At 37.8% G+C, this 13,365-nt stretch overlaps 1 protein-coding gene across 2 annotated transcripts in view; it reads left to right on the forward strand.

Moving 5' to 3' along the window:
- Window positions 1-2,936: 2,936 nt before the first annotated feature.
- tbc1d22a (TBC1 domain family, member 22a) overlaps window positions 2,937-13,365 on the forward strand; it is a 121,516-nt gene continuing 111,087 nt past the window's right edge. For both annotated transcript variants that reach the window (XM_069670990.1, XM_069670989.1), the window contains exons 1-5: window positions 2,937-3,125; window positions 3,601-3,657; window positions 5,656-5,839; window positions 6,282-6,570; window positions 9,709-9,891. In XM_069670990.1, coding sequence (XP_069527091.1) covers window positions 3,064-3,125; window positions 3,601-3,657; window positions 5,656-5,839; window positions 6,282-6,570; window positions 9,709-9,891 — 775 coding nt within the window. In that variant the 5' untranslated portion in view covers window positions 2,937-3,063. The remainder of the gene's footprint in view (window positions 3,126-3,600; window positions 3,658-5,655; window positions 5,840-6,281; window positions 6,571-9,708; window positions 9,892-13,365) is intronic.

The raw sequence follows: 13,365 nt of genomic DNA on the forward strand, positions 1-13,365 counted from the left end.
GCTAACTAAAATCCTTATTGTGAAAAATTAGAATCACCTTCATTGGCCAGGTACAACAACACAGACAATGAAGTAGTATTGCGTAGTGGAGCGTACAGTTACAGTGAAATTTTGTGTTATAAGCAGTGACTGTGGCTTATGTTTTTTTAAAGGAAGAACATAACAAAATCTAAAATGTTTGAGCTAAAATATTTGAGAAAGTAAAACGTTTCCATTAACACCCATACCCTTAAGGAATACATGCTGTTTGGTACAATACTGGGAAATGGTGACAGAGTGACACCTCTTGCATTCTTTCCTGTCTGCTTTAACCCTTACTGAACAAACACTGCGTCAGCATGTTGGGTAAACACCTAGAGCTCTGCTTATACAGTTCCAGACTGAAGAACAGAAGTATTACCTTAACCTTTCAACCTTCAGACATTGATGTAACAAACCCCAGTATTGACAAAAATGCAGAAAAAAATGTGTTTAAGTGGGTTTGCACTCCACAAAAAAAAAAAGAAATCCATACCCCTACTTTAAGCCGAGTAAAAGCTTTGCTGATTTAAAAATACAGAAAAGTATGTTAAAATAAAAGTAGTTTATCCTGTTTCTCTCCACTAACAATATTTGTTTTTATTTTCTGTGTGACTTTGTGACACTTTGTGTTTAACAGAGTGACAGACACTTATGAAGGTAATCAGATGGTGTATCATTACAGTAAACCTTCTGGTAGTTAGTTTATAAAATACATAATTAACGAATTATGTATTTTGAGAATAATAATAATAATGATAGTAATAATATAAGCTAAATAATAATGATAATAATATAAACTGTATTTATATAGCATCTTTCATGGAAAAGAAGAAGTTTGAAGTGTTTTACATGAAAGTAAATGACAATAAGTGCAAATACAGATAAAACCAAGCAACCAAACATATTAAAAACCAACAATACAGACACCACAAGGCAAGAGGAGTATGCTAGGAACAAAACAAAATATGCAACTACAAAGGAATGCATTAAAACAATAATATGTGTAACATTTAAGAAAAACAATGTGAAAATTATTTAACTGCCATGTTGAAATATTTGTTTTCAATTGTAAAAGTCGTTTAAAAATGGTCACAGTGGTAACATCCCTTATAGGAAGGGAGTTTCATAAAACATTTTTGTGGTGCATAGTTAAAAGAAAAGTCTAAGGTGCCAAATTTCGTATTATGGCAGTTTATATTTAGACAGTGAGAGATTTGTTAAAGAAGAAGTTAAAGAATTGGTTGGCTGGTCCTAAACCATTAAGAGTGTTATTAACAAGTAAAATAACTTTTAAATCAATTCTAAAATACATTGGGAGCCAGCCAAAACTGGAGTGGTATGTTCTATTTCTTGTTCTTGGTAAAACCCTGACAGCACAATTCTGAATTAACTGTAGTATGTCAATAGATTGTTTTGGAAGACCAGTGAAAAGAGCATTTTAGTAGTCAAGTCTACTTAAAATGTATGCATGCATAAGGTTTTCGGCATCTTGTTGGGTTAGGAAGGGAAGCTTTTCATGTTCAGGACATCAAAGGTTAATTCTGTTGCTCATATGCAGGCTAAATGTGGAAATCACTTTAAAAAAGAGCTTTGTTTTAATGTTGCCCACTGGGGCTAGTCAATATACATGTATATATTTAAAATACTTGCCTGACAATATTAGACACACACTATTTAAACAGTGTGTGATAATGAAATTCAGTCTACACTAAACACTTTACTGTTGTTTTGCTCTCTGTCTCCAGGGCTGCAGACCTGGTGGCAGGCTAATCAGGAAAATGGGACACACCTGGGCCCGATGTGCCTCATGTATTTAAGCCAGAGCAGCAGCCAGTCTTGGGCAGACCTCGTATCACCGCACACCTCTGCATTGCTCTTTTGTTTTTTCTTCTTTGTTTTTACACCAAAACATCCATGCAGCATATTTCCACCCATCCACACCCCACACAACTGACTTTATAGATTATTCATATCTACATGGTTTTGACTATTTATGTTGTAAATAAATTACTTTCTTGATTAGTATACCTGTGTGTCTCCCGTTTTTGTCGCAGTCTAAGAGCCGGGCTGTGACAGGCATCCATCAGTAAATAAAATAGGCTGCTGTTGGTAAGTTACTTCTTCTTCATCCACTCTATGCCTCAGAGAACATATGTTTATGCTACAAGTCTTTTTTGTTCACTCACTTACAAACAGTAATTGTGACGCCCCTAAGACACAATACTGAAACAATTTTAGATCTTCAGGTTATTCTTAAACAATGAAACATAACTAAAAGAACAAAACATTTTTGCTGACCCCTGCTGTATCATTTTACCACTCCATTGTTTATTTTTTTTTATCATGATATAATTATACATGTGTAGGCTATGATGATCTAGGTCATGCTCCTGCACCCCATGAAGTGTGACTTGATGAGTGGGCTTCTTGACATTGTTTTATTTGTAGTGGCACAAATAAAACATGCAGTCAGTAACAATTTGTTAACAATTAAATTAAACATAAAAACAATGTATGGTACATTTTTTCATAAATAAACCCAGCATCTTTTAAAACTTCGGTCTGAATTAAATGTATGACTACTACATCAACTATAAATCAACTATTCAAGACTAAAGTAAACCTCGCTAAACAATAAACACATCAGCTTATAGTTTACCTACGGTGAATAGTGTAAGCCACTATGGAAATGGTAATGGTAAATGCTATACAATTATTTTACTGCCTCTGGTCCTGATGCTGATTTCTCTCTTTTGATTGACACACAGCTTGTAGTCAGCCTCGGAAAGACAGCGGACCATCACGTCAGCACCTTCCAATGCCACCTAGTAGTGGATCTCACTTGTGATTTGCTCACAGCGCGGAAGTATCGATTCAGCCAATCACAGCAGCGTTTGCTTGCCGATTAGGCAGTATCAACATGGCAGCTTTCTGAGTTTTGGAGGAGGGAACCTGGTGTAAATAAACATAAATTTCCCGTTTTACTCATAGCGACAACTTTCACGTATTTGTGTCCACGACTGGTTGGACCGTAGAGGGAAAATGTCAAGTGACGGAAATAAAAAACAGTTCTGGAAAAGAAACGCAGCGAAGGTTCCTGGCAGGTGAGTGACGTGTTCTCTCTTGTTGGCTAGCTTAACGCAGCTATCCTTACTCAATTGACGCTGCACTGTTGAACTAGAAACGAGTCATTTAGTTTCAGTGACGAGTCTGTGGTATAACACGACGTTTGTGAGTTTACTCCCTTGTAAACTTCATATGAGTGTGGTAAATTTCTTCTCGGAGTTGACACAGTTTACACCCCTCTACTGTTAGCCGGCTAGAGCTTCCTTGCTAACAGCGGCTAACAGATGAGCAATTAAACCACACAGCAATCACAGAGTTGTAACTAATGATACAGCAGTCATTAAATGATCTGTTCAAGCTATTGTCCTGCAGCAACTTAAAATCGTTCCCATCACTTTTAGAAGTGTTGTAGTATTTACTGATATTGTTTTCGGCAATGAGAAGCTAGCATAGCTGGCTTGAGAGCAAGTTGTCAATTCGCTCATTTGCTTAATCTTTTCTGCTCTTCCTTAGCATTCAGCATGTTTACGGCGCCCAACATCCGCCTTTCGACCCGCTTCTTCACGCTAAGTAAGTAAAGTGTACTTCTTAATCGGGGGTAAATACCTTATTATATACATGGAGTCATTTGGACAGTTGTAGGTGTATTTTGGATTTAAGTTTATATATAAGCTATATGCTTATTTCCTATTGCTTAAGTTGCTAAACTGTGTGACATACTAGATGACTTTGACTTTCATTCCCTAGTTTATAGTTCTTCCATCCAGATTCAACATGTGTTTTGAAAACGTGTCTTTTAGCCACCTCCCAAACAGGAACCTGGAAGTGTTTGTTTTGCCATTTGACAGATGACAAAGACATCAGACTTTCATTCTGTCATCTCTTTATGTCTACTGACTAATATTTAATCGTGAAGATTTTCATAAGGGGTTGATTTTAATTTGTTTCTTTCTTCATTGTAAATGTTAATACTCTATTCTTCTGAGTTATTATGAAAATAAACTAATGTAAACAAGTCTCCCTCTCTATTATGATAATCCTTGTGTAAGAAATCAGAGCACCTTCTTTTGTACACCTCCCCCGTCCCCTCGTCCCACTATCTTTTTTCTGCAATATATTGTTAAACAGGGAATTTGAGTTTTTTTTATGCTCTTATATTTTTGATCTGATTTAAACATGCATTCAGTGTGATCCGATCACAAGGAGACAGCTCCTAGTACAAATGTTAATGCACCCAAGACACATTGAGGACCTTTTAAGTTTGGATCATTTAGACCTAATTCAGCGGTCTTCTTTGCTACATATGGCCACATTCTTTTAGCAGTGTTTACGCAAATGTGTCCAGGTTCAGACTGAAGGACCGTTAGTATCCCTAACCTGACAACTGCAGAACGTTGAGGAGTAGACATGCCTGTCATTCTTGCCTGATTTAATACTTTAACACTGTGTCTTGTGAAACTCTTTGGTTTTCATTATTTCTAATGTTATCCCAAGCATTTACAAATACATACATTAGAGTGGGGTGTGAACTAAAATATGGGACACTGTGACTATATTGAATTAGTTAGGCATAGTGCATTTTGTCAATAGGCTACAGGCTGATCGCAAGCAGTGAGACAGTGCCTGAATGAGGGAGAGAGACATGCCAGATGAGTAGTTCATCATTATTTAAATAATCTAGCTAGGTTTTTCATTATGAACAGAGACTTCAGTCTGACGTGTTGTTCATACACTTCACAGATTATCCAAATAACTGTAATAACATTAGGCTTCATGAGCAAAAAATTATCTTAAAACACCTTTACACTTTTATCCATGTTTGCATGCTACCTCTCTCATGCATTTGCATAAGCTCTCACTCTGTCTCTCTTCTGTGAGTCTGCCTCCAAGTTTTTTGTCAGTTGATGATTTTTTTTTATCATGGAAATCATGTACATGTTTATTTGCATACAGAGCGGGAATTGAGATCCCATCACTAGTTTTACCAAAGATACGTGATGATGCATGCTAATGCCATCTGTAAACTTACAGACTTAAAGATGTCCACTTGTGACTAGATCATCCAAGAAATATTTTAATGTCTGATGAAAACAGGGCCAAAGTAAATACCAGGCTCTTGTGTTGGGCAATGTTGTGTTTTGATTATGGCTTGCTTTGTTTACAATTGATAGTGTATCAAGGTGGTGATTCAGAACACCTTCTTTTTGAGCAATTTGTGTTATTACTTTTCTATTTTTTTCAAAAGCCAATGTCAGTATGTAAAATATGTTTGTTTGGACACTACAGTCCAAAAGTTAATCAACTGACTGTTAATGCCCTCTGTTTTTTAAAGGGCTAGTACTCTTTTATTTCTTTGTGCACCTATAAGTGTCAATTTTATTGACTTGTCATCTGATTTTCCCCTCTCTTCATTGACGATTTTTGTTCTCTTCCTTTCTGCCTGCTTGCCACTGTTTTTCGGCCCTCTGTTACACCCCACCCTCACTCCTCATTTTTTCTCTTAATCCCTTTAATCTTATTTTATTTCCTTTTTTTCTCTCTTTATATGGCCCTGTCTTTGTCTTCTAGTTTGATTAAAGCAGGAAACAAGCCTCCTCCAGCTACGCCAAACAAGCCCAAAAAGGCTACCACCTTTCAGGAGTTTGAGAGCACCACAAGTGATGCATGGGATGTTGGGGACGATGATGACGAGTTGCTGGCCATGGCTGCACAGAACCTTAATATCGAGGTGGTTATGGAGACAGCCAATAAGGTGAACAACAAGATGCTGTGGCATGTTATACAACAATTAAGCTTGACAGTTTTCAAATAACAGGTGGCATACACAATTAAGTCAGATTTCATCCATTAAAAAGCATTCTCAAAAATGTAAGAAGCTTTCAACAGCTAATCTTTTTCTCTATAGAGAGAAGCATGTTTTTCTGACAGTATGATTATTAACAGTTGCTAAATAAATGTTCCTTGTAAAAGTGTCACTTATAGATTTTTAAGATGATTGAAATAACTGCTTTACCTCTGAGATAGTTGTGTTCCAATAATCATATTATTTCTTGTGTTCTTTCTACATAAATGTATAAGCTTAGGGAAAATATTACAGTTTACATTTATCTTAAATAATAAATACTCAAGATCTCATTTCTAAATTACTTTACAGTTCATCAGTAACCCTCCTTGTTTTACCTTTCAATGAGCAGGTGATTGAGAATCACAGCAAGCAGCAGGAGAGACAGAGGCAGGATGACACAACAGAGCTTGAACAGAGAGAAGAGTACACTCAGGAAGAGGTGGCAGAGGACGAGGAGGAAGAGGAGGAGGAGGCGGACGTGGAGGAGGAGGAGGAGGAAGAGGAAGAAGATGAGGAAAACAGGTTGAGGGGAGGGTATGTGACCAGCCCAGAGGTGTCGTTTGCCTCCCAGAGCAGCCCTTACACTGATGGTCGCCTGGTGAAATCCCACAGCGAAGCTCCAATCGGGTCACCTAAAGGTTAGTGAACACCATTGCTCAGTGTCCAAAAAGTTTTCTGCCATGCCTGCATACTAAAAGCTAGACTGCTTACTTTTAGTGCACCAGTCTCCTGCAATATTTTTAAATGACACAGCGAAACCCCTCAATGAATTAAACACAGCTCTCACCACAGGCCCCAAACCTGCATTTGAGTTTTGTTATTATCAGAGCTTGAGTGCCAACAACTTTATTTTTTAAAAAACTTGTGTTTACTTTGAAAGGGTGCTGGAAATCTTACAAAACTTGGAATGCTGACAGGAGTGCCAAAAACTAATACATGATCTGGGTTTTAGCTTTGGGAGTGGCTAAATTGCTCCATAGTGCCCCCTACAATTTAAAAGTAGCAGTATGTTTCGACTACATGTATGACATTTGAAAGTAAACATGGAAAAAAAAGTCTATGAGTGCCATGACCTAAACGCAAGAGGAAGTCAGCCTTTTTGAGTTAATTTTAAAATTGTCTTGCATTTTTGGTCATTTACAGGGCTCATATTTCTCCTAAAGGATGTTAGCCTTCTCTGACCCACATCATCCATTTTTAATGCAATTTACACTTTGTTGTCTACACTTGATTTACAGAAAAATAATGCACGGTTACTGAGTGTCAATGAATGTTCTCTAGGGTCACATATATTATAGCATTGTATAGCAACTCTGAATCCGTATCTTATTTCATCATCTTCCTTCACATAGCAAAGAAAAGTTGTCAAATGATGGTTTACTGTTGCTATAAAGATTGCATTAGCAGCAGACTGTAAATTGTCCGTCTGGTCGCCTGCTGCTCCAATATCTATTGCTGTGTTTAGATTAAAAAAAAAGATAAGTGGCACATTCAGGGTTTTTCTTGGCTCAGTGATCATTTTGTGGGTGTCAAGACAGAACAAGAAACATGATGTTAGTCTGTGTTACCGTATTTGACAGAATTCAGTGCATTTTCCTGATATTAAAGACCATTTGTTAAACAAAAATGATTCTACATACTCACCCTAAACAATCAAACAAAATCCCCCTAATTTGAAAACAGTGATTTATTGTTTCAAATTAGTTAAGCAGTCCTTTACATCCATGACACAGACAGAAAGCCGTGGGTAGAGAATGGGACAGAAATACAACCGGTTGCTTTGTTTTTATACAGTTATGGCTTTTATTTCATGGGAAATCACAGGAAGTCAAGTTTCAGACTAAGCTAGCTTCAGAGTGTGTAACAAAGTGTTTAGGCCAAGTCAAAAAGAATGCAGTTTTGCCGGCTTATCCAGTGCCAGTCAGTGCGGATAAGAGGGCAGCTGACTGCTGCAAGTCAGACATTGATTCAGTTGGTACTGAAGTTTATTTATAGTTAAGTTTTTCCAGAACTTTTATAATTTGCAACTGGTTATTTTTCTTTGGCACTTTGGCCAGTCTATTTAGATAATAGAACACAGCATGGCTTTTATCTCTGTCTCTCCATATACATTATTTAGTCACTGATCATTGCAGTATCCTGCAGCTTAGGAACCACTGGATACACAAACACATTCACACCAAGAAGCTGCTAGTCATTGGGCTGTCTGAAGCCTTTGTCCCTTGATTTTTCTGCGAGAAGACACACTTTGTCACTGTAATTGTCTGTTCAGAACAGGAGAAGTGGCCACATGTGAAAAATGTATTTGAGAGCTGGCTTTAAACTCCACATTCTGACTTTATTTTCTGCATTCCCACTTTAATCTCAGAAACCTACTGTAAGCTCAGAACTCAAATACATTTTTTCACATGTGCCCCAAACACCCTCTGTAAGCTGTTGCAGTGCTTAAAAGGAAGTACCCTCTTTTTGTGTACTTTCATGCATGTTATTTTTTTTCTGACTTACTTGTAATAATAGATGCAGTAGTATACTTTGATTGACAAGTGAACATTACAGACTGCCTATACATAGTTTTTTTTGTAACAACCCTTTTAAAGTTAAAAGTTTAGAAATTGTCTATAAAAGGGATTGTTGTTATAATCCCCAAAAAGGTTTCACTAAAATAAGGCCTTGCTGGCTAAAAATGTACTAAGAGAACATAAAGCAGTTGAGGACAGATTTATAGCTTTTTATTTGTGTATAATTGCTATGGAGTGGTTTTGTGACTCTACACACAGTTAATGTGTCCAGTTTGCTTTAGAAACTTTTGCATGGTTTTCATTGTGACAGACAACTGCTGCTATTCTTGAGGGTCATAGCAAAACAAGCCCCTAACAGTAACTACATTCATCAACTCTATGCTTAGAACCTTATAATAATGCTTAATGACTAGTCGCATTTTTTTAGTGTGCAATTGTGTAATTTATGATCCTTGGAACTAAGGCTATACGATTATGGCCAAACTGATAATCACGATAATTTTGATCAATATTGAGTTCACGATTATTAATTCCAATTATTTATTAATTTTAGGGACAACATTTTTTTATTGTTATTTGACATTTAAATAACGCTTTTCTACATTCCATGTCGTGTACAAATTTAGCATCAAATTAAGACTTAAAACCAGGTTCTTTACCTGATTTTGGTGCATCTTCTAGACGCAAAATATAAATTGCATGTGATTGCATTGGTAATTTCGGTCTGACTTTTGGAGCTGGGTGGCTGTACAGCGTCGCTGTTATGGATGTCTGACTTGTTGCTGGACAAGGACGGGAAGCAGCAATGTTATTCCTCTTTGCCTTCATATTCTCATTATACTGCACTTTATGGTGTTTTTTTCAGGTGCAGACACAGGCTTCTTGAAATCTTTGCACATTTTTTTTTCTTGCCTAACATTACTTGCCCTAAACCCGAAATAAATCCAAACAACTGATGACGAGCTGTGCTGTACTCAGCAGTGCAGGTGCTGTTCTTCACCCACACACCCCCATAAACAACCAGGGGGTTGTCAGTGCTCTACTAAGTGCACTTTTCTATTTTGCATGTATGTATGCATTTTATTTGCTTTTGTTTATTCCTGTTAGTTTGACAAAAAGCTGTACGGATTTAACATGGTGAGAAGATCCTGTGCTGCATCACCTCAAAGCCCTCAATCAATAGTGTGTGTGTGTGTGTGTGTGTGTGTGTGTTGATGTAACCCTGTGCTTTGTCTCAAATATTTACACTCCTACCAGATGCAGCAGGTGAGCATGCAGCACTACACAGACAACGGTCTCTGCCCCACCGGCCGCCTGTCATCCCGCTTGTGGCTCGCATGGCAGACCAGAACACATCTGGCACCCCGGCCATGACCGAGAGGGAAGCATCCCGTCTGGATAAGTTCAAACAGTTATTGGCTGGGCCCAACACAGATCTGGGTAAGAGATACTCATTGAAAAGTCTTCACTTTTCTGTATGTGTGCTCTTGCAGAGGATTGTTGTCTCACCATTGCTTTTTCTCACTCCACATTTCTTTTGTCTAGTGTTGCCTTTTCCTTTTTGTCCTCTTAAACTGTCCCTTTTTTTTTACTTCCTTGTGCCCTTTTGCTTCTCACTCATAGTTTGATCACTCTCTCTGCCAGCTGTGCTGCACTTTTAACGATGCAGTGAGTGGGAAAGTCATCCAGCCATCTGGACATGCAGATTACAAGGGGAAAAATACCGCAGACAACAAAAGCAAATGACAGGCCTTTGTTCTAACCAAACGACAGGCCTTTATTGTTTATCCAACCCAAGAGACTTTGTTTTCTACCACTGCCAACACAGTTACCATGACATCCTTGCAGTCCTCCTTCTTGACAGTTGACTTTGTGTCCTCTGTACTAACTTTAGGCAACTACGACATACCCACTTAACTACATCAAAGTGGTTATCAGATGAGTTAACAAATTGAGTCTGTCTCTAATGTACATGTTGAAAGTTAAGATCCAGCCAGTGACCAATACCAAATAGCCCTACAGAATGTTATGTGATGAAAAACCTATGCTTGCGGGTAAAGAGCATACGCTGGCATAGGTCCAGTTTTGATGCATCTTCTAGACGCAGTTTTAAGACTTTATGACTTTATGCAGCCTATATCAAAATATTTTTATCTGCACCACAATCCTCACTAAGAAATGCTTCCATATTTTCCATAATATTCCAACTATTATAGGGGCATTAATGTAGAATATCACAACATAAAAAAGTATTCTTCATTGATTAATGTGTTATGCAACTGTAAGAGTTGTTATATTCAAGCAGTAATTTAAACAAAAAACGATGATAAATGTTAAAGTGAAGGGGATCTGACAGCTGCTGGAATCCACGATGTATAATATTTGAACAAACAAATATTTGAGTTTTCTGTCTCTTTCCTTACATTCATGACTAATTAATCATAAAAACTGAAATATTAACAATGATCCTTGGGTAATGAATTTATATGCGAGATTCAATATTTTAATCGTCCTGAAGAAAAAAACTAGGGGGGGTAAATGTAAATAAATATCTGTTAAGTCACTAACTATCGCCGAATGAGGAAACACGATGGTTATTGAGCCTATGTCCCACCGATGAAAGCTTTTGCATTTGCAGTATTTAGTAGAATTATGGACATTGGACATCTGTGGCGACATTCACAGAAAAAATCACAAGCGGCGCCCAGTTAGTGACGTGTCCATCACCCAGCAGTGGTTGGTGACAATGGGAGCCAGCTGTAGACGTCTGATTAAAGTAGGAAGTGTCCTCCCGCAATTGCCATATGTCCCCATTAGGGAGCACCCAAGAGAAGGACGCTGAAATCTTGGAGATTGTCAGTTTTATAAAGAGAATAGGTTATGTGCCTGTCTGTCTGATTACCTAAAGTATGCTAATACAAAAAGAGTGTGTCTAAGATATGTCAATGCAGAAATGAAACAGTCGAAGTGCCATAGTCTCCTTTCTCAACTGGTTGTTGTGATCTTACTTAACTATACTGGAGAGGCTACCAGGCATTGATGTGAGAAAGGCCTTTCAGAAGCTTTTATTTTGAGACATTTTAAGGATGGAATGACTGATAATAATGATATTTGTACAACAATGTTACTATTATAATACTATATATATACATATATATACAATATATAGTTATATTTTCCCATGTTTTTCCAAAAAGGAACCTTTAAATTTTAGATTTAATTGCTATACTATTATTATTATATACTTAAATAAATATACCTTGTGTCTAGTGCTTTAGCTGCTACACGTAGATCAGTCTGAGGAACATGCAAAAGGAGTGTCGGCAAAGACCCTTAAATGTAAATGTTGGATTTCATGAAGGTTTAAATGACCCGAGTCAGCACAGTGCTTTACCTCTACGTGTGATCCCCATGAAACATTTTTGAGCAAAAGAAACTGGTTCACAAGTTGTCAGCATTACACAGCGGTGGTTGCGATTTGCTTCGGCAGAGTGTATCCTGTACATCAGAGTGTCTTGAGATGTCAGCCTCCATTAGGGCCTGCCAGGCATCACAACCCTGCTGTCTAAATTTAGTTTAGTCTCTGTTCTATGATTAGATACCCCAGAATGGGCGAGCCACACTGCTGGCTGCTGGCAGCATGAAAGATGAACTTCATTCACAGGACATAATTAAGTGAAGGATCGTGTAGGGGGTGATGAGGGCTGATATTGGAAGGGAGAGGGATAGGGGCAGATAAGATAAGATGAAACTTTAATGATCCCTGTGGGGGAAATGGGTCATTGCAGCAGCAAATAATGGGACATAGATGAAAATGCAAAAAGAAAAAAAGAAATCACTACCAACTAAAGGAAAACCCTACATGTCATGGCCTTAACCCTAGGGTTTATCGCTATCTGTCAGCGTGTGAATGTGTATGATTTTCTAAAAAGATTTTTGCCCATAACTTAACATTAAAGCCTTCTACAATTGCTTTCCTGATCATATACCTGCCAAACCTACCATCATGATCTATATTACATTCACATCCTTATTATCCATGTCAATTTGTCTCTACAACCCCAACCCCTCTCCCTCCCTCTCTATTAAGCATTTTGACTGGTTGTGACAGCAGTCTGTTTAGTGATTTAAGGTCAAGTAGATGGTGATAACCTTGGTATGTGTGAGAGTGGGGTGATTGATGTCAGGTTGATCTTAGCTAATTATTCCTGATGTCCTGAGGTGAGCCTGTCTGTCTGGTAGACCTTAACACAGTACCCACTGAAGGCTGAGAAACTGAGAAAAATGTATTTAGCCACTTTCTTCATGAGTCTTCACTTGTTATACAACACTTTTTTTTGGGGGGTGCAGTATTTCACACAAGCCCGATATAATAAATATACTTTAATTTATAGCTCATAACTAACTTTTCCAGCATTACTCATATCAATCTACAATTCTTTGGCAACCAGTGGAACCAGTGCCTAAATTGAGTTTCTGTTGGATAGTTCCAGCTGTTAAAAAATGTCCCTGCCTGGTTAGCACTTGTGATTGTTTGGGAACTTCTGGGCCTAAGTTTGCAGGGCTGGTTGCATTGATTGGTCAGGAGTTGATACTTCATGTCAGTGACCATTGTCATTTTACATGTATCAATGAGTTGGCAAAAAGGGACATTTTGTTCCTAGTTTAGTAACTCTGGGTTAACAGTTCTTGGATCTTGGGCTATAAGCTACAACAACTTAAAGGACCAGTTTGCCGATTTTCAACCTCCTTTCTGTCATGCTATGATGGGGAGCTAATGCCATTATGGTAGGGAAAAAAAATGCAAAATCGCTCTGTGCCTTTGGAGGACATTATCCACTTCTCCAATGGGCCATGGAAAACTTCCGCCAGACAACGTAAAACATGTTATCAGGGAGCTTGATAAACTACACT

This window comes from Semicossyphus pulcher, unplaced genomic scaffold, assembly GCF_022749685.1.
Source record: "Semicossyphus pulcher isolate SPU_LCO1_2020_fin unplaced genomic scaffold, fSemPul1.0.p SCAF_20, whole genome shotgun sequence".
NCBI lineage: Eukaryota > Metazoa > Chordata > Actinopteri > Labriformes > Labridae > Semicossyphus > Semicossyphus pulcher.